Source organism: Prionailurus viverrinus, chromosome F1 (assembly GCF_022837055.1).
Source record: "Prionailurus viverrinus isolate Anna chromosome F1, UM_Priviv_1.0, whole genome shotgun sequence".
NCBI classification, from domain to species: Eukaryota; Metazoa; Chordata; class Mammalia; order Carnivora; family Felidae; genus Prionailurus; species Prionailurus viverrinus.
In genome coordinates, this window is record NC_062577.1 from 20,624,251 (window position 1) to 20,645,461 (window position 21,211).

At 38.7% G+C, this 21,211-nt stretch overlaps 1 protein-coding gene across 2 annotated transcripts; it reads left to right on the forward strand.

Annotated features, from left to right (window-relative positions):
- Positions 1–326: 326 nt before the first annotated feature.
- Positions 327–20,927, forward strand: IVNS1ABP (influenza virus NS1A binding protein). Of its 2 annotated transcripts, none has more exons than XM_047839907.1 (15): positions 327–605; positions 6,972–7,199; positions 7,962–8,090; positions 8,314–8,483; positions 8,614–8,689; positions 10,111–10,284; positions 10,579–10,704; positions 12,021–12,128; positions 16,545–16,674; positions 16,908–17,132; positions 17,601–17,722; positions 17,804–17,930; positions 18,017–18,148; positions 18,277–18,450; positions 19,351–20,927. In XM_047839907.1, the coding sequence occupies exons 3-15, from the start codon at positions 7,980–7,982 to the stop codon at positions 19,602–19,604; spliced, it is 1,929 nt and encodes a 642-aa protein (XP_047695863.1). In that variant the 5' UTR covers positions 327–605; positions 6,972–7,199; positions 7,962–7,979; the 3' UTR covers positions 19,605–20,927. The 2 variants fall into 2 exon arrangements, with proteins under 2 accessions (XP_047695863.1, XP_047695864.1); XM_047839908.1 differs by lacking the exon at positions 327–605 and adding an exon at positions 1,343–1,433.
- The last annotated feature ends 284 nt before the right edge of the window (positions 20,928–21,211 follow it).

The following is a 21,211-nucleotide window of genomic DNA, read 5'->3' on the forward strand; positions in this document are numbered from 1 at the left end:
TGAGGGTGCGAGGCGAGGAAAGGAGACGACCGCGCGCTAAGTAAAAGGAGGCGCGCCCCAAACACTGCCTGTCTCCCTGGGATCACCTTGCCTTGACCTACTTGAGCCCAGCAGGAAGGGAAGGAACCCAAGAGGGCGAAGGAGAAGGACGGGGCGGGGCGAACGGTGGGCGGGGCCGCGAGCCGGAGCTTTCTGGTGCTCGCTTGTGATTCGCCGATGGTTCGAGCCGGAAGCAGCCTTGAGGCATTGGCGGCGGCGGCGGCGGCGCACGTGGTGACGTGCGAGGGGGTGCGGCGCGAGCGGGCGGCGGCGGCGGCGGCAGCAGTGTCTCCGGGACGCGCGCGGAGGTCGGTCGCTCAGCGCTGCTCGGCAGTTTCTCCGCCTGCTGCTTTGGCGCGGCAGTGCCAGCGAGCGAGTGAGCGAGTCCCCACGAACCCTCGGTGGCCCTGCCCCCTCCTCGCAGCCTCCGCTCCTCTTCCCGCTCGACCGCTCCCCCCCTCCGCGGCCTCGAGGCGCTTTCCGTTGCGCCGATTCCCGCCCGCTTCCTCCTACTCCCCATCGAAGCACCAGACATGAGTTTTTCCATCTCTTCAGAGATGAACCAGGTAATACGCGCAGGTCCTAGACGGTGGAAGAGGAAGAGGGTGCGACCGGAGTCCTTGCTGAGAGATGGCGCGGGCGGCTGGGGGAGACGGTGCGAGACGCGGAGCGGCGTCCTGGTCCCGGGGGAGGACGCTCCAAGTCGCTGCCGCGGCTTTCTGGGGGCGAGGAGCCGGCGCCGCGCGGGGCCCGCGCTCCTGGAGCTGCCATGGTTGCCGGGTCGCGTCTGCTGCTGAGGCGCGTGCCGGCCGCCTCGGAGAGAGCTGGGGCATAGGAAGTAGGGCGGGAGTTCTTGCTCGAGGGAACCTCGTGGGCCTGGGTCAGGGCGCCACGGGGCAGGGATGACTACCGGAAGGAGGGCGCGGGAATCTCTGTATTCCCGCTGTCAGGAATCGACTCCTAGTGTCTGGGTCTAACCGAGGTCCCGACTTTCCTCCCTGAGACCTCCCAGGACCCGGCGCATGTGGACCGGGAGCCGGTCCAAGGCGGCATCTGTGCCTGGGGCCTGGAGTGGGGTGGCACCGCGTCCAAGATCGCCGTGGGCCGCGGGGTCCTTTGTTCCCGCTCCACGTTGCCCGCTTTTCTTGCCAAGCGCGGGGAGAAGAGGGCGGGAGGAGGGAGGGAGCGGCTGCCCTGACGTGTCGGCTCTGAATGACTGCTTGGCCGGCCAATCCCGGCCGGGGGTGTGCGAGCGCTGGGCGCCTTGCCTTCCAGCCTTGGGAGTAGTGGGCGCCCGCCAGGCCGCGCGGGGAGGAAGGCCTGGGGCTACAGGACACTCCAGTCACTCTGGGGCCGTCGCCGCTTTCCTTTTTACCAAAGCAATCGGCGGAGAGGTTTGCTCTTTTTTTGTCCTTATACGCATCTTGCAAAAGGGTGTTTATAAGTTCTTAATGGTAGGAAAGTATCAGGCAATATCAGATTGAGAATGTAAGAAGACTTAGACGCAAATATTTTAGAAATGGATTTACTTTTTTCCCCAATACATAGTAGACAAATCTATTGTTTGAAACATCTGACATTTCAAAACCTATAGCAAGTAGAAATCAGATGCCTGAAGACCTGGTTTCCTAATGTCTGTTGCCAGTGATGGAGGGGATTAGAATACCGTGGTATCAAGCTGTTCTTTGAGGACTTTGTGTGTGGTGATTTTCTGTCTAGTAATAAGTAACAGCTCTGGAAGCTTAGTACTATTAACAGTTGAACAAGTACGGCATGGACTAATCAGAAGCCATATTTTTCTTTTAATAATTCTAGAACTAGCAGTTGATTTAAGGATAGCAAAATACTGGTGAATAGCATTGGGCATAATCCTGCTGTAACTTCTGTCTTAAAGATGCTGAGGAGAGTAGTTGTATTTGCATATCTGGTGATGAGGCGAACACTGACTATTAGAATTGGATTAACAATAGTATCATTTAATGCCATCTGGCAGGCTACTTCTCAAGTGTCTATAATTTGGTAGCTGGTGGTAAAACCAGATTAAAACCATTGACCTAAAAGAGAACCAGAATGATTTTCCTCTGTGTTTTTCCAATAAATGAAATCACTGTAATTAATAGATAGTAATTTTTTAATTCATCTTAATTTGTAGTTCTGTTTTTCTAACTTTACCCCCCAAAACAGAGGATCTCAGGTTTTGGTTTTAGTTTTATTGTCGTCTTTTTTGCCCCCCCCCCCCCCCTTTTCTTTACTTCTTGTTCTTGTTTTAAAGTAGGCTTCATACCCAGCATGGAGCCCAACACTGGGCTTGAACTCACGACCTTGAGATCAAGACTTGAGCTGAGATCCAGTCGGAGACTGAGCTACCCAGGCACTCCTAAATTTAGTGTCTTTTTGGCTACTTTGGAGTGGGGTTTTGTTTTTCTTGCTTGAGATATAGTTTAGATGGCAATTGATGCCATTTTACAACTGTGGTTTTTTAATGTAAAATGTTCTCTTATTGAGGAAATGTCTCAATCACTGAATACTAAGATGAAGTACCCCTGAAAATCATTTCATTGACTTTTCAACAATATGATTTTGAACCTCCTTGAAGGATCTCTTAGAGGCTGAAAAGATCCTCCTACCTACTGTGCTAGAGAGTGTGAATGGAGGAATTATGAACAAGGAAGTGATCTCTGGGTTTTCGTTAGAAGCACAGAAAATACATGCTCATCTTCGCTTGCAAGCTTGAATCACCACCTTGTAAATGATTTCTAAACCTATCTGTATTTTTCCACCTATCAGATCAGTATTCTTACACTTTTGGTATCAACCTGGATACCCAACAGGTACTTAGCATAAAAAGCAAATTCCTCTTATTCTTCCTTCCTAACTTTGAGCATGCAGCAAACTAAAGATAACTGTTAGGTTTTTTGGAATTCTAATTTTGGTACTAATTTTGATAAGGATACCACACATATCCAAGCTAAAATATCCTTACTGCCTTAGGATAAGCAGGGGTATATAATATCTTAATGTCCCTGCTTCCGTATTTTACCTGTTCCTCCAGAACATCCCCCACATTTCTGCTAGAATGTTCTTGCTATAATCCTTTTCTATTCTCCAGCATCGTTTAACCCTTAGCATTGATCTTTCTTTCTTCCTCTCGCTCTGTTTACCATATGCATGCTAATAGCTGGAGTTTCTGGAATACGTATGCTGTCATACCCCTTTCCTCTTTTGTTTGAGCTATTTTCACTGCTTGATTTACCTGTCTTTTTTGGTTGGTCTGTGAAGTATTCAGGGCTGAAGAATGGCGTTAACTCCATTGGTATTATGAGCATCCCATTCCATATTGTGCTGCCATATGTTTGGTGCCATAAATGTTTGTGGGATGTATAAGAGTTCAGAACAATGAGGATGGAGCAAGTGAGTGAGTTTGGTGAGTTTTGATATAGATGATGGTGACAGTAGTTTCAGAGGTGACACTGGGAATTTGTAACTTCTGGTCTTACAGAGATTTACTTTATATTATTATAAAGTCTGTCCTTTAAAAATAGAGTTTATTTTGTGAGTGGGCTGCCCTCAAAACATTGCCTTGAAACTTAAATATTTGTAATTTTCCTTGAGCTTTTAAGGATGCTTTGGAAGTTTGGTGATAACATTTTATCTTCCACTTACTGAAGGCCCGAAAAGAATTTGGAGGGGAGGCCACATTGTGCCTACCTTTCTTACAACTCTTGGATAAGACCTGTTGAACTGTATTTCAGTTAAGTTAATCTTTTGGGGGTCTGTGGTAACATAACATGTGGGCTTCTGGTGGTTACTAAAGCAGTTTAATTACTCATTTATGAGTCTTCTGTTTCCCTTTTCTTGCACTGGCCATACTAAGGAACTGAAGTGTATTTACCAGAATGTATTGTATTTGACCCAGTTTTAATTTTAAAAGTGGAGTAATGGAATGTATATTTTAAATACCAAAGAAAAAATTTTTTAATTTTAATTCCAGTGTAGTTGTGCTAGTTTCAGGTGTGCAATATAGTGATTCAGTAGATCCACATTTTGCTCAGTGCTATTAAGATAAGTGTACCCTTAATCCGCTTCACTTTTTCACCTGTACCCACCTTCTCTCTGGTAACCATCTGTTTGTTCTCTATAGTTAAGAGTCTGTTTTTTGGTTTGTCTCTTTTTTTTTTTTTTTTCTTCATTTGTTTTTTAAATTCCACATATGAGTGAAATCATGTATTTGTCTTTCTCTGGTGTATTTCGGTTAGCATTATACTCTCTAGATCTGTCCATGTTGTTGCAAACGTTAAGATTTCATTCTTTTTTATGGCTGAGTAATACCCCATTTTGTGAGTATGTGTATGTGTTTACGTGTACCCCACATCCTCTTTATCCATTCGTCTATCAGTGGACACTTAGGCTGCTTCTGTAGTTTGGCTGTTGTAAATAATGCTGCAATAAACATAGGGGTTCGTATATTCCTTTGAATTAGCATTTTCGTATTCTTTAAATACCAAAGAAGATTTTAAGTTTTATTCTTTTATATAACTCTAGGATGGTGGGGCTTTTGGTTAGGCTTTTTAAAGAAAAAAAATCTGCTCACATTTTTATTCCACCAGTTACTGAGCTTGAGTTTCATAGACCAAACTGAGATCTTCTGTACATTTTTAGAATAGTTTGAAACTCAGTTTGCCCAATGCTTACTTTAGTGAGAGTGAATGTGAACACTCAAAGACATGGTTTGTAGGCAGGAGTTGATAAGACTTCCTCCAGCTTCGGGGTAGGTGAGAGTAGGGGCCTACAGTACGTGAGGACAGTAATTGAGTAAAATAAGTTTGCTGCATTAACTTAAATGTCACGTGATCTTGGGCTAGCTCTTAAAATCAAGTAGGGTTGTATTGATCATTAAAGAGATAAGGATCATACTAAGATCTTGATATACTAGAAGGTCATCAAATACTAAATGTAGAACTCACTCTGTTGCAGAACTAATAATACTGTACAAATGTGTATGCCAAGAGTTGCTCTAGAAGTTCTCCAGTGTTTGCTTCCAATGGACTGAAGTGATTTTAACCATGTCTTGTTTTCCCTCAAAATTTAAGGTAGAGCTTCCAAATTATCAAACATAAATAGATGCCATTTTTATTCTTGGTTAGATCAAGACTACTTTACAGAAAAACACTGAATAATGAATAAAACTGGTCAGCGTTTAAAATGTTTCTAAATCTCTGTATCACAATGTTTATGGTTTTTCAGAAAGCACATTTTAAATGTATTGCCATAATTTGCATGGAAGCTCCCTCTGTCCTCCTCATCCCATTTCCCCTTCTTTTTTAAAGGCAACTTAGGGAACTGAAGTGAGGAGTTACCAACTATGTCTGTGGATTGGCTACCCAGTATATACCATATATATAAAGATCTTCTTAATTTGAACTGGGTCTTGGCTGAAAATGTTTGAAGGTTTCCTTAGGATAGTGTGTTTTCTCTGTGTACATGGAATTGTGTGGTAATTGGGAATCATTTATTAGAACTGATTTCTTAAAAGCTGAACAAACTAATGTAGGTGCAACTGTAGAGCAGAGGAAATCAATATTACATAATGGTATGATACAGTTTCATTGCAGGGCTAAGCATTGACAACAATCCCAACCTGAGTCAGAATTACTCAGGTTTCTTTGAAATAGAACCTAAGTAAGTTATGGAGAAACCAGTTAGGACATATGGGTCAGACCCATTACAGATTGTGCATGTGTTGAACTTAACACGGCAGTTTGTTCACTTAGAGTTGGACCAGCCTTCAGTGGATTCTGGGTTAAGTGATTACTCATTCACCCAAATACAATTGTTAGATTTAGAATTCTGTGTATGATTGATGCATAAGGAAAATCCAGGTAATTTTAAGATGTCCGTTTTAAAAAGTGTGCATGTCTTTCAAATAATTTACTTAGTTCTAGTTTCCTGAATTAGACAGTGGTGACATAGCAGTTCAGGTGATTAAAAAATAAGAACCATCTGAATTTGACACTTGTAGTTGATGACTTGAAAATGAGGTAGGAGGATTGAATATGATTACTTTGCAGATTTGGTTTTGACCCACTATTCCAGTGGGAGTTTATTACTGTAAACGAGAAAAAGGGCCATATAGAGAACAGATATCAGTATTTTCCCTTTTGTTTATTTAGTTCACTTCAACAAAGTGCTCATCTTTATATTTATGTTTCTAGGCTAGTTTTGGTAGTAGGGAGATGGGATTGGATACAAAGATGAGCAAGACAGAGGCTCTGCCTTCCAGGACCTTAAATCAAGGAAGATAAGGAGGGCCACAGAAGCCAAAACCAGAGCAGATCAGCTGGAAGATGACACAAGAGAAGGTTTAGTATGTGGAAGATAGGGAGAAACTTCTCTCCACTGGGGGGATTGGGAAGGGCTCTATGGAGGTAAGATTTTATCTAGCAGAGGTTGGGTTAAGGGTATTCCAAGAACAGAGAACAACTTGAACAAAGGTACAGAGACTGGGAAGAGCAGACCACATTTTGGGAAATAGTATATCTGGTTTGACTGGAACATTGTATACACGTCTGGGAATGATGCCCAAAGGTTGCTTGCTGGCCGGTAAAAATGGACAGGAATCTAATAGTAAAGAATATTAGATTTAACCAATATTTATATTTGTTCTCTAATCTTGTGCTTACATATCTCACTTAATTGATACACGTTGTTAGCTTCTGTCTTCCAGGGAAGGGTGTTTTGTTTTTTGATCACCTGAATAGTTGCAGGTTAAGTGAAAAATGTTTAGGTATAATTGCATTTGTCTTGGTTATTTTCTGTGTTAGAGCCATATACATCAACATTTCTTTCAGATAAGGACTTTGTATGATATAATCCACTTAGATCAATGACAGTCTTTGATCATTCTGAGTATCTAAAATTTGTCATTATTGCAGATTATGATGCATGATTATCACAGAAGAAATTCATGTCTATAGCTTTTAAGGACTTGATTACATCATTTCAAGCCTGATAGTTTTGGAATCACCATTAGAGCTTAAGACACCTCTGCCTTCACTTCAACCACCCGTCTTCATACCTTGAAGAAGTGCTGAGTTTTAACACTCCTTTGTCCTTGGATTATTTAAGACATCTCAGAAATACATTTCTCACCAGTTCAGTAGGTAAGTGAATATTTGTGCCCAATGAAACATTAAGACACATTGTTTTTCAGAAGACTATGCCAGTACACTAATAGCCTTTTCATAATTTTTTTAAAGGGGAAGTCAGTAATCATTTGTAGGAAAAAAAAATTCTATTTTTTTCTTTTTGTAAACTTTTGAATTTAAATCAGGGCAAACTAAAATCTATTACTGCTTTTTAATGTTGGCTTTGTATAGGCATTAGTCAGTTCACAAGGTGAAATGGACTTTTTTTAAAAGAACATTAAGTGTCTAGCATGTATTCCTAGGAGATAAGTGATTTGGAATATCTGAAACTTGCAAAGGGGACAGATTTAAGTTTGCCTATTTATCCATTTCTCTCATTTGGGAGTAAATGAATGACAGCAACCCAAATCAAGGAAACCTAGAAGTGATGACCACATTACATCCTTCCAGGCTTCTTAAATTGCTCATTGTATGGGTTTGGGCAGGGTGGGTTTACATTTCTTTCCCTTCCCAATGAATGTTCAGGGAAACCTAGGCAAAAGTGTTGAGATAGTCACTGCTGTATGAATCCTTAAAAAGACTGAGGACCAAAATATAGCTGTACAAAGACTTGGACATTCAGTGCCAGTGTTTTCAGCAGTGTTTTTGTGTAATAAAATTTTTGTGTTGTTGATAGGATGGAATTTGAAAATAAAGATACTGTATTACTCTTTAAGGTATAATTATAAAAATCATTGTTCACTAGTAAAATAACTTGGCTTTTTTTGTGCTCTTTAGCCAAATTTGTAAGGAAAAATGATTCCCAATGGATATTTAATGTTTGAAGACGAAAACTTTATTGAGTCTTCTGTTGCCAAATTAAATGCCCTAAGGAAAAGTGGCCAGTTCTGTGATGTTCGACTTCAGGTATTTAAAACTTAATTTGGAAACCTACAAAATTAATATTTTATTTCTAAAAGCAGTAAGTTCTTGGATATGCTTATTTTCTTTTTCATGGTAGGCATTTGATGAAATAACTTGAAAAAACAATGATTTACCTATAAATATTAGATAAAGGACCTGATGTGGTAATTGGCTAGAGAAATAAATAGTCCACAGTACTTCTAATTGTAATTCCTCACAATTTCAGGTCTGTGGCCATGAGATGTTAGCACACAGAGCAGTTCTGGCTTGCTGCAGTCCCTACTTATTTGAAATCTTTAATAGTGATAGTGATCCTCATGGAATTTCTCATGTTAAATTTGATGATCTCAATCCAGAAGCTGTTGAAGTCTTACTGAATTATGCCTACACTGCTCAGTAAGTACTTTATAAAGTGTATAATTAGGGGATGTCACCAGGAAATTCCAAGCCTTGATTTATTTGGATTAAGTAGAATCTGTGTTTTAAGGCCTTGGTATCCAAGTGATAAATAACTTTTCTTTAACAGGTTGAAAGCCGATAAGGAATTAGTGAAAGATGTTTATTCTGCAGCAAAAAAGCTGAAGATGGACCGAGTAAAGCAGGTAGAGTACCAGAAGTAACATATAAGGAGGGCTGTTACTAGCAAGTCTGCTTTTACATAGTTAAGATGCATAATTTGTCATAAGACATTTGTTAGTCTCAAGAACTTGAAAATGGCCCCTCTTCCCCCTAGACAACTGAATGTGATTTTAACCAGTTAGCTGTAGTAATGTAGTAAGGTCATAACTTCCTCTCAGATAATTTGAGCTAAATTCTTGCTTTTCCAGTAGTCTTCACTAGCTGGGTGGCTGTGTTGGTCACTGGTAGCAGGGTTTAAAATATTCTTGGGGCGCCTGGGTGGCTCATTTAAGCATCAGACTTGATTTTAGCTCAGGTCATGATCTCGCGGTGAGATCAGACCCCCTGTCATGCTCCACCCCGTCATGCTCCTCACTGGGCTTGGAGCCTGCTTGGAATTCTCTCTCTCTCTTTCTCTCTTTCTCTTTCTCTCTCTCTCTCTCTCTCTCTCTCTCTCTCTCTCTCTCTCTCTCCCCTCCTCCTCCTCCCAGCCCCACCCTCCTTCCCTCCCCGCCCCCCCTTCTCTCTCAAAAAAATAAACATGTAAAATATTCTTGTTTTTCTCAAGAATTAATCACACAACTTACATTCTCAGCTCACTGTTCTACACTTGGAAGTTCCTCTGTAAAAGTACTCCTTCTAGAATGTAACACCATTGAAAACTGCCTAATAATTCATAGAATAAAAAGCATTTAATTCTCTAATTTGGGGGTCAGTAAACTGCAAAGCCTCAGGCCAACTGCTTGTTATAAAGTTTTATTGGAACACAGCTTTTATTTACATAGGGTCTCTGGCTGCTTCCACCTGCAGTGACAGAGTTTAGTAGTTGTGACAAAGACATTATGGCCCAAAAGCCTAAGCCCTTTAAGAGGAAGTTTCCTGGCCCCTTCTGTAATGTCACTCCTTTGTTTAAAATCCTTCTGTGGTTTATAGCACATACCCCTCAAGTTAGCATTGCACATTTTCCCTAATGTAGTTGCTGTGTTTCCAAAATTGTTTTCCTACTTGTCTTTTGCTCCAGCCAAACTAAATTGGTCTCAGCTTCTTCCCTACTTCTATCTGCATTCAACATCATCTCTTGTGTAGATCCCAGTTCAGATACTGTCTTCATGATAAAGTCTTATCTAATTATTCTAATTGGAGATACTTATCTGCACATTGCATATGCGTTAATATGGCATTTAAGTTTGTTGCATCTTTCCGTAAACAACTTAGACATTTGTACGGCATTCTTTGATGTTTATTGTTTGCATACATCTATTCTTCCCAGAGTTAACGTTGTTCTGTTAAGGCAGTGGTGTTTGATTCATCTTTGTATCTTCACAGAATGCTTACATATTGAGTATTAAATATTCATTAAATAAAATATATGTAAGTGTTGTCACTTGTGTATTTCTTTTCCCAGGTTTGTGGTGATTATTTGCTATCTAGAATGGATGTTACCAGCTGCATCTCTTACCGAAATTTTGCAAGTTGTATGGGAGACACCCGTTTGTTGAATAAAGTTGATGCCTATATTCAGGAGCATCTGTTACAAATTTCAGAAGAGGAAGAGTTTCTTAAACTTCCACGGCTAAAGGTAAGGGATAAAATCTATAAAGATATATATGTATGTATACACTAACTTACAGTTGCTGAATCTTTGTCCATGTTTCAAGCATGGTTGTGAGAAAGTACATTGAAATGATACTGTTATTTTTTAGCAGTGTAACAGTTTGCTGCCTACTGGTTTGTTTTTACAGTTTTCTTACAAATGAGAATGTATGGGATGAGATTGGGCATCTGTGACCATTTTATTAGGAAATTGCGCATTAAGCTGAGAATTAAGAGACTCAACACTGATCTAAGTGTCATTGTTTTTTCCTAACTCTAGTTGGAGGTAATGCTTGAAGATAATGTTTGCTTGCCCAGCAATGGCAAATTGTATACAAAGGTAATCAACTGGGTGCAGCGTAGCATCTGGGAGAATGGAGACAGTCTGGAAGAGCTGATGGAAGAGGTTAGTTTTAAAGTAAATGGGATGCAACAATTCTTAAAAATTATTTTGCTATAACAATGAAGGATTCCCTTTCACTTTTATTTTATAACCATGACCCTAAAGAATTTAAATTTTGCTATAGGTACCCCTAAGCTGAGAAACAGGGGGGGTGTCCAGGTGAGCTGAATGAACTGTTCAGTTTGGTCTTCTGCTTTTCTTTTTTATTTCTTTGCTTATTATGTGCTGTTAACTTCCTTTAAAGTAGCATGTAATTTGCTTTAGAAATGGGAGGTGGTACTGAAATTTTCTGTAGATTCTTAATTTTTCTTCACAGGTTTTTGCTTTAAATTTGATAAGTAGGTAAAAGCTTCTAATGGTTGTTCCTCCCCATTGATTTATCTCCCCATAGGTTTATTAACAAAACTAGGATACCCAAGACTGAAGAAACAAGAAGAAACCTCAAGTGTATTGACACGTAAAGAAGCAGCAGTCCTGCCCCAGTTCTCCTAAGAAAAATCCGCTGTGGGCAGAGAACGATGATGATTTAATGGTGTTTACTCCTTTACAGGATTCTTATCTTTAAAGCTTTGTGTTTTTTCAATGGTGTTGTTTATACGTACATTCACTTAATTTTTGAAAAATACCACAAGACAAACTTGATGGAGAAATGGTGGGAATTAAACACATGCAGATGGAGCAGTGGAGTGACTTTGAATTTGTCATTCCACGAAAGGCTTTCCAGATCTGTTAGGTCTTGAAACATACTGTTAGCATTATCTTCTAAAAAGGCTAACAGGTGATTTTTACATTTTATATCATTTCCCACTTGAAAATCAGGTGCGTTGACCATGTGTTTGCATCTGCTGAGGGAGGTGTCTCTACAGCTTGTTTTGAGTTTTGCATTTGCTTTTTATCTGTTTTTCTTGACATTGCCTACAGGACAAATATGTTAATGCAAATCAGAGCACTTCAAAGGTGTAAACCATAGTCCATATTTTACTGTAAATATGTATATACTTTAAGAGCCCATATATTGTATTAGTGCCTTTTTTTTTAATGCTATATAATAGAAGCTATGGAAAAATGAAGATTTCTTTCAAGCCAATCAAGCCAAGGACTCTTCGGCCAGTGTTAGAAGATTCTGTATTTTATTTTTGTTTTTAAAATTTTTACAACCATGACATGTATTTTCTTTACTTCGGGATCCTGCCAGAGCAAGATGTCAAGAAGTTCAAGAAGCACACTGGAGGTTACCTTGAGGCGTTTGTGTGATCTGCATACTAGTGGAGTAGCCATGGAGACGGTAGCCACATGGGTGTTCTGTTGCTGTTTTGCAGGTTCAAACCTTGTACTACTCAGCTGATCACAAGCTGCTTGATGGGAACCTACTAGATGGACAGGCTGAGGTGTTTGGCAGTGATGATGACCACATTCAGTTTGTGCAGGTACACATTGCACATCTGAGGTAACCTCAGGTTAAAATGTGATTAGAGCATTTTCTAGTATACTGAAATTTTCCTTTAAGAAAGGAAAGTGGAAGAATTTCATTGGTATATCTGAACAGAAACATTTTCAGGACAAAACAAGCATATCTTTCTTAGATTTACTACTGTTTCTCCACATAAAAAAAAATTCAGCAAATTAGGAAACCACATTTAGATTTTTTCTCAATGAAATAGGATTTACAAGTAAGAAAACAAGGCCAATAAGATGAAGCAATGTAGAAATTGATTTTTTTTTGTTAGATTGCAAAAAATTGTTTGCAACAGGGAATGGGTGTTGTTAGACCCAATTAAAAAAAAAAAGTTGTTAGACCCAATTAAAAAAAAAAAAAAGGTCAGGCATAAAAATTTTTTAGTTTCTAGACAAAAATTTAGAGAAAAGGACACACATCATAAGTGTCAAATAGTGAACTCACTAGTTTAAACACTACTTGGGTCCAGAAGAGATTTCTGTGGCCCGGGAAGCCTTCCCTTGCCTCTTCCCAGTCATGTCCTTACACAGCCCTAAAGGAAACCATTGTTCTAACTTCTGAAACAATAGCTTAGTTTGCCTTTGAAATGTATATAAATGGTCATACAGTATGCATTCTTTTTGTTTGACCTTTAGCTTCAACGTTGTATTTGTGAGGGATAAACTATAAAGTAGGCAGAGTTAACCCAGTTTTAAGGGGTGTTTTCTTTACCAGTTAGAAGGTAAATGAGACTCAGAAGTGACCTGAATGGCAGTTGTCAGGTATTCTGTGGTAGTAGTAGGCCAAGTATTTTTATGTTTTACAAAAAGTGTTTGGGTTTAAATTAGTTGAGAACTTTGTTCATAGTTTGCATTTTGAACATTTAGGATATTTTCCCTCATACTCTAAAGATACTTTTTTTGTTTGTTTGTTTGCTACTTTTTCAGTAAGCAGCCGTTGAGTAAAATGGCAGACCATGATGTTAGGACACAGAAATATGTAAGAGACAGTTTCTGGTTGCAGAACCATCTATAGCAGTAGATGAAAACCGTACAGTCTTATAAGAGGGATCTACAAAAGGCATAAAGGGGAAGGGATAGAGGAGCCAAGAGGAGAGAAACTAAGGAAATTTACAGAGGAGGCAACATTTGAACAGTCTTAGGATTTAGAAGAGCTTGCAAAGCAGATGAGAGTGTGTCAGCAAAAAATACCCGTGCGAGGTCACAAGATTGGGAAAGTAGGTAAATGCCACTGGGTTAGGGCTTAATACTTTATCCTACAGGTGGTGGGGAATTTTCAAAGAATTGTAGACAAGGAAGTAGAGTGACATGAACAGATCTATTTCCTTTTTTTTTTTAATGTTCATTTTGAGAGAGAGAGAATCTCAAGTAGGCTCTGTGCTCACAGCCTGACGTCACACAGGGCCTGACATCATGACCACGAGATCATGACCTAAGCCAAAGTCAAGAGTTGGATGCTTAACTGACTGAGCCACCCAGGGGCCCCTGGACAGATATATTTCACAACTTTAATAATAGTGAAAAACTGAGCAGTAGTCCCAACAGTAGGGGCATTGGTTAAATACTGTATTTCTGTACAGCAAAGATCTGTACATTAATCATTTTAGACCCGTGGTTAACTATCAGGTGGCAGTCTCTGGGTCATGGGACTCCAGCTGATCTGTGGTTTGTTTCGTTTTGTTTTTCTTTACTAAATGATTGCGTTAAGCCCTTCTCTTTTTCTGGCCAAGTACAGAGGGTAGACCCAATTGTGAGACCAATTTATAGATTACTACAAACAGTAGTTTAGTTAAAAAAAAAAAGAGGGCTTGATCCAGGAGCATGAAGGAGGAAAAGTGGACTCTAAGCATCTATAGTTTCAAAGGTTGAGTGAGTCCTTAGTGATTGTTTAGAATAAGAAAATTAAGGAAAAGGAAGAATTTGAGAAAGCAGGATTCTGATGTGACTCATTAGAAGGTGGTTCCCTGGATAAAGATCGTGAATAAAATAGGATGAGGGGACACATTAGGCTTGAGAAATAGGAAAAGAGGTTGAGGAGCCATTAGGAAGGAGAAGATTAGAATCAAATTGTGTTAGAAAGCTAGCTAACATAAGCAAAGAAAGTTTGAACAGAGGAAGACTAAATTGTGTCAGATCATTCTTTTGGAGGTCATGTAAAATATGGTTATGGGTATCTCTTCACTGGTTTTGGGAGGGCACTTGGTAACCTTTAGTGGGTATAAGTTCCAAAGAGTGTAAAGTTAAGAATATCTTAGCTTGAGAAGTAATAGTGGTTGAAAAAGAAATAGCCACCGGAGATTACCCCCTGGGGAGCCAGAGGCAAAGAAAGTGGGGCCAGTGGGTAGCGCGTGGGAGGAGTTAATACAGGAAAGTGAAGACAAGGGAGAGGAAGGGATTGTATTTGAAAATGTTCCAGAAGGAATATAAAGGCGTTAACCAGCACCTCTGTATGACTTGTTAGTTATAAAACACTAGTAGTCTTCATTGTTAATCATGCTTTCCTCTTTCACATTGATTTTTTCAATTATAATCCATACGTTAGAACAGTTTTGTTACTATAATAAAAGCTCTTAATGCCAGCAAAAAATGAGCAGACATATATCCAATTCAGTTCCTCTGAAAAGTATTTTTCAGGACAAAAGTGGCAGTTAGAAGAAACACGTAAAAGTGTATTTCTTCAGGACCACCATATAGGTATCATAGAGTGCTTTTCTAGACAAACCATATCAGACAAAAATAAAAAATAGAAATAAGACAATACTAAAAGAACCAAACATTCACAAAAGTAGTATAGGAACACTCAGAGGGAGAAATAGGCAAAGCTACAAATTTTCAAATGATTATAAAAGAATTACATTGTGTACTTGTATAGGAGTTCCTTTGATGGCATCATCAATTTGTGATACTTTGGATCCCTTCTTCCCACAGGTTGGGATGGGGTTTTATGTACCTTGGAGTTTCTAGTAGCAGAGACAAAAATCTGTCATAGTATAAAAAGAGTGGCTTTATACTCAGAATTTCTATTCTTTTAGTTGTATTGCCTTAGGCAATACATATCTTTTCTGAGTATTGTTATCTATAAAATGGATTAGCAGCATTGCCCTTACTCCATTAAAAGAGATAGGTGAATAAAGTGCCTAATTATACCTAGGTATATGATAAATGTCAAAATAGAATTTAATGGTAACCATTAACATGGTACATTCTCTGCCTTTTCTCAAAATAGCCAACATATGCTATAACCATGCTTGTTGACTGGCCCACACCAAACTTCTGATAGTTTTTTCACAGCTTTAAGTAGCTACCAAATTTTTTTCCTCTAAGTTGTTAACATAGCTTTTTGCTTCCATAAGAAACAAATTTCTACTATAAATCTTAGCTACCCATGTGGCTCTGGCCCTGGGGATCAAAAGAAGTGGATCGGCACACTGCGTCAGGTACTGAAGTGGGGGTGGTACCTGTTCATTTGGTAGGTCCTCTTAGGATGTCTCTGACTCTTCTAATGCCATATGATCATATACTTTAAAAGTGTCAAGGACTAATAACATAAGAAAACCATCAAAGGGAACTCCTACACAAGAACACAATGTAATTCTTTTATAATCATTTGAAAATTTGTAGCTTTGCCTATTTCTCCCTCTTAGTGTTCCTATACTGCTTTTGTGAATGTTTGGTTCTTTTAGTATTATTGTTTTATTTCTGATTACCACATTTTGTCTTTTGATATGGTTTGTCTAGAAAAGCACTCTATAATACCTATATGGTGGTCCTGAAGAAATATGCTTTTAAGTGTTTCTTGTAACTGCCACTTTTGTCCTGAGAAATACTTTTCAGAGGGACCGAACTGGATATGTCTGCTCACTTTTTGCTGGCATTGTATGAAGGATATTTGTACATATGATTTAATTAGGTTTGATAGTTTCTTGGAGACAGTGGGCTAAATGTAATCTTTCAGATAATTCATACCATTTTAAATTAATAATCTCTTTTGAAAGATGATTCTATACTTCATATAAAGAGTATGTGAACTTTGAGCTTATGTAGATTAAAGGGTTTTTTTTTCTCTCTCTCTTTTTTTTTTTTTTTTTTTCCATTGAGGTATTCTCATACTTGATCTACAACTTGCTTTTTAATTGCTTAAATTGAGCTTTTCCTGACCAGGCTCCTTGTGTAGGTGTAGTTGTTTCATTATAAGTGGAGATGGAAGTATGCTAGTAATTTGTGTCAATTGGAAAGTGTTGGTTTGTGTTAAATTTAGGGTGCTTTAAATGTCATACATAAGTGAAGGATTCTAGGTGTTTTTTCAGTGTTGTGGAATAGCTCAGGAACAGAGGTACACCAGGTATGGTCTTTGGCTAGGTTTCTGTAGCTACCTTTTGATTTTGCAGAAAAAGCCACCACGTGAGAATGGCCATAAGCCGATAAGTAGCAGTTCCACTGGATGTCTCTCTTCTCCAAATGCTACAGTACAAAGCCCTAAGCATGAATGGAAAATCGTTGCTTCGGAAAAGACTTCAAGTAAGTGTATTACACTCATCAGATTGTCTTTGACTTATTTTTAAAGAAGAGTGTTGAGTGGAACCATTTAATAACTTTGAAGTTGACTATTTGTGGGAAAAACTCAGAAGCCATTAGATTTGGAAAACAGTAGCAGATCGTTCCAGTCTGGGATCCGGAATCCAAGTCAGGATCACACAGCAAACAAAAGTAGTAATAATTGCATCTTAAACATAGAACTCTTATGCTTACAGATAACACTTACTTGTGCCTGGCTGTGCTGGATGGTATATTCTGTGTAATTTTCCTTCACGGGCGAAACAGCCCACAGAGCTCACCAACAAGTACTCCAAAACTAATTAAAAGTTTAAGCTTTGAGATGCAACCAGATGAGCTGATAGAGAAGCCCATGTCTCCCATGCAGTATGCGCGGTCTGGTCTGGGGACAGCAGAGATGAATGGCAAGCTCATAGCAGCAGGTAAGAACAGAAGGATGAGTGTTTTCTTATTGGAAAGTTTCAACTAGCTAAGCCCCTGCATGGACGTTTGTGCTTGCTTTGATGTGAACTTTGGAAAGGGAGGGTTTAATATGCCTTCTTCCTTGGCATTCTACTTTACCACATTCTAAAAAGACCAAGAAATACAAAAGTAAATACTATTGTATTGCCTATCCTTTAAGTAAATGTCTGTTTCTAATTCTTAAAAAACTATAAAGTTGTTAAATTGCTCCATCCTAATTTTCAAGCCAAGACTAAGCAATTTACTCATACTGATAATGTTGTTCGGCTGTTAGAAGCCCTGAGTTAAAACATCACCTAATGGGACCTTAATAGGTTTGTGGATAAAAATTCTTTTTCTCTTTGTGCAGATTACCTAAATCATTCTAGACAAGAAACCCTCATGTGGTTTGAGATCTTAAACATGAATCTTGATGGTTCTTTTACCAGGTGGCTATAACAGAGAGGAATGTCTTCGAACAGTTGAATGCTATGATCCACGTACAGATCACTGGTCCTTTCTTGCTCCCATGAGAACACCAAGAGCTCGATTTCAGATGGCTGTACTCATGGTAAGGAAGAAGCAATCCATGTTTAGCTGTTTCTCATAACTTCAGAATGGCAGAAATTCTGATCTTGTACTTTTGACTTAGGGCCAGCTCTATGTGGTAGGTGGATCGAATGGCCATTCGGATGACCTGAGTTGTGGAGAGATGTATGATCCAAACATAGACGACTGGATTCCTGTTCCAGAATTGAGAACTAACCGTTGTAACGCAGGTAAAATTACTTTCCTTCTGAGATAATCAGTATTTAAATATGGTAATTAAATTATCAATATATAACCTTATTTTATACTCATATAGGAGTATGCGCTCTGAATGGGAAATTATACATTGTTGGTGGCTCTGATCCATATGGTCAAAAAGGACTGAAAAACTGTGATGTATTTGATCCTATAACAAAGTCATGGACAAGCTGTGCTCCTCTTAACATTCGTGAGTTGATTTGGGTTTTTTCCCCTCAAGTTTTTTTGTTTTTTTAAGATCTCAAAATCAATTATGTGTAGTATGTGCACTTAAAGTTTTGGGAGATAAAGTAATTTTGGTTTGACTCGATTTTATAGGTAGACACCAGTCTGCAGTCTGTGAGCTTGGTGGTTTTTTGTACATAATCGGAGGTGCAGAGTCTTGGAATTGTCTGAACACAGTAGAACGTTACAATCCTGAAAATAACACCTGGACCTTAATTGCACCCATGAACGTGGCAAGGCGAGGAGCTGGTGTAGCTGTTCTTGATGGTGAGTGTTGAGACTTGGAAAGGTGAAGAATAGGGAGTGGCAAGAGTTTGTTCTAATATTCCCAGAGAATGTCCATGATAACTAAACACTTGTATAATAAGAAGTCAGAAGCAGACATTTTTTCTGATGCAGTGGGCATTGGTGGTTTGTCTTTTAGAAGTCATTTCTAATCAGACTCGGTACTTGAAGTAATAATATAAATATATTAACACACTAGCCTGCTTCAGATTCTGTGTCTCCTTCTCTTTCTGCCCCGACCCCATTCATGCGCTCTCTCTCAAAGCTAAATAAATGTTTTTTTTAAAAAAAATTTAAAACTACAGTATTTAATGCTGACATTTTATGTGTCTGAAAATAATTAACTGCTCTGCATATTTGAAAATAATTAACTGCTCTGCATATATATTTGAAAATGTAATAACTCTTGGTCTGTTTCCAAGAAGTTTTTGTACTAAAATAATTTTATAGAATTGGAAAGCTCAAGAAAATGTTCAGTATCTGAAAACTGCTTTTCTATAACTTTTTTTTTAATCTTAATTCTGAGGCACTGGACTAGTACAGAATCTCCAGTGCACAGAACTACTCTGGCTTGCTGCGTACTAGCTGCTTCTTTAGGCAAGTTGTTCAACTTCTTTGCGCCTCATTTCATCTGTGAAATGGCAGCAGTAGCAGTTACCGCAAAGAATTGTGAGAATTGTGCTTCAGTTAGAGGCTGCCCCTCTCTTTGTAAATTGCCTGAGTTCCATCTATGAATGGGTTTACTTGCCGCGTTAGGAAGGCATTTAACAAGGACTTTTGGTAGAATGAGCAGGTATTTCTACTAAGAACCACCAATTTTAGCAAAAAAGACTTAGGAGTTTTTTTCCTTCTCTAGATTTACCTTGTTTCATTCTCTTTTAGGAAAATTGTTTGTAGGTGGTGGCTTTGATGGTTCTCATGCCATCAGTTGTGTGGAGATGTATGACCCAACTAGAAATGAATGGAAGATGATGGGAAACATGACTTCACCAAGGAGCAACGCTGGGATTACAACTGTAGGGAACACCATTTATGCAGTGGGAGGCTTTGATGGCAATGAATTTCTGAATACGGTGGAAGTCTATAACTTTGAGTCAAATGAGTGGAGCCCCTATACAAAGATTTTCCAGTTTTAACAAACTAACAGGCTTAGTGATGTAATTGTGTTTAGTAGAGGTACACTTGTGAATAAGGAGGGTGGGTGGGTATAGATGTTGCTAACAGCAACACAAAGCTTTTGCATATTGCATATTATTAAACATGCTGTACATAGTTTTTGTGTTTATTGGGAAAGGAATGCAAAGATGAAGGTCTGTTTTGTGTATTTTTAGGACTACTTTGGTTATTTTACTTTTTGGAAGTTGATATTGTAAAAGAATAAACCAAGACTTGATCGGGCATGTCATTTCAAGAAGTCCCCTCTCCTCCACATTTGTTTTGCCAATTTGCACATTAATGACTCTTCCCTCAAACATGTATTATGGGGCAAGAGGGTAAGGTTTAAGATCGAGGCAGTTGGGTTTTTTAAGGGCCCTTTTTCAATAACTGGAACACTATACAAAAGAGACTTATTTAACTAGATGACAATGACTATTTTTGTTTTTATTAAAAGAAAGCTGACATGCCTACCAAGATTTAATCTTTTATGATTGCCTTTTTATAACTTTTTATATTCTCAGCACAGTGCTTTACATATTGAAGATGTGGCAGATTCAAATTACTGAAGCAGACTGGCGGTCTTAAAGGATGCAGGGTGAGGGGTTTCTGTTGTACACCCAGAATGCAAACTTAAAAGCTTTTGCCTCAGTTACTGGTTTTTTTTGTTTGTTTGTTTGGGTTTTTTTGTTGTTGTTGTTGTTGTTTTTAGGGTTTTTTTTTGAGAATACAGTACTGATGTTTATTTGAATGGAGTTGCTGAACAGTAACATAGCTGTGGTTTTTATTTGAAACACTGATTTCACATACTTTGACTTCTTGAGGGTATATTTTATATAGCAAGACATTTAATATATAAGAACGGTGAAGTACTTTATTTTCTAAATAATTCCTGTCTTTATTTATCATTAACAAAACAATCCTAAATAGCAGCCCTCGATTGTGGAAGAAAATTAAACTGTATTGGGTTTAAGAATTCAGCGTTTATCAGAACTATGTTTTTGTTCAGTTTTTCTATTCACATGGATAAATACTGGTTGGGGTGACTTTATCGAATGTGTAGTGCTACACATATAACTGATGGTGCCAAAATTAGCACATCCTAATGCTTGCTGCTGATGCAAACATATTAAAGGTACTTTGCAGGAAATCCTTGCACCATGGAATTAATATCCAGATGTTGTTTGTGTACTCATTCATTACTAAAAGTCTTGGGGACAGTTTTTTTGTTTTCCCAGTAATGATGAGCTTAAAGTATTTGTGGGAAAATAGTTACCTGACATGTCTGAAATAAGAGCTGATGGTAAGATTTTTTTTTCTCAAAGAAGATGAAGAAGCACACAGGAATCTAATGAGCCATCTAGGACAAGATTACCAGTGGCTGACTTGGGTTAGGAAGAAAATTGTTCCCACTGGTACTCTGACACCGTTATTTCTCTCATTTATTCTATAAAGAACCATCGTGAAAGTTAACCTGGTAGCATTGTATTGCTGACTATATTTGTTGCTGGTTTGGTTCTAGACTAAAACTAGGTTGGCAGATTTGAATTTGCCTCACAGGGCGACTATTTTTTTAAATGGATCTGCA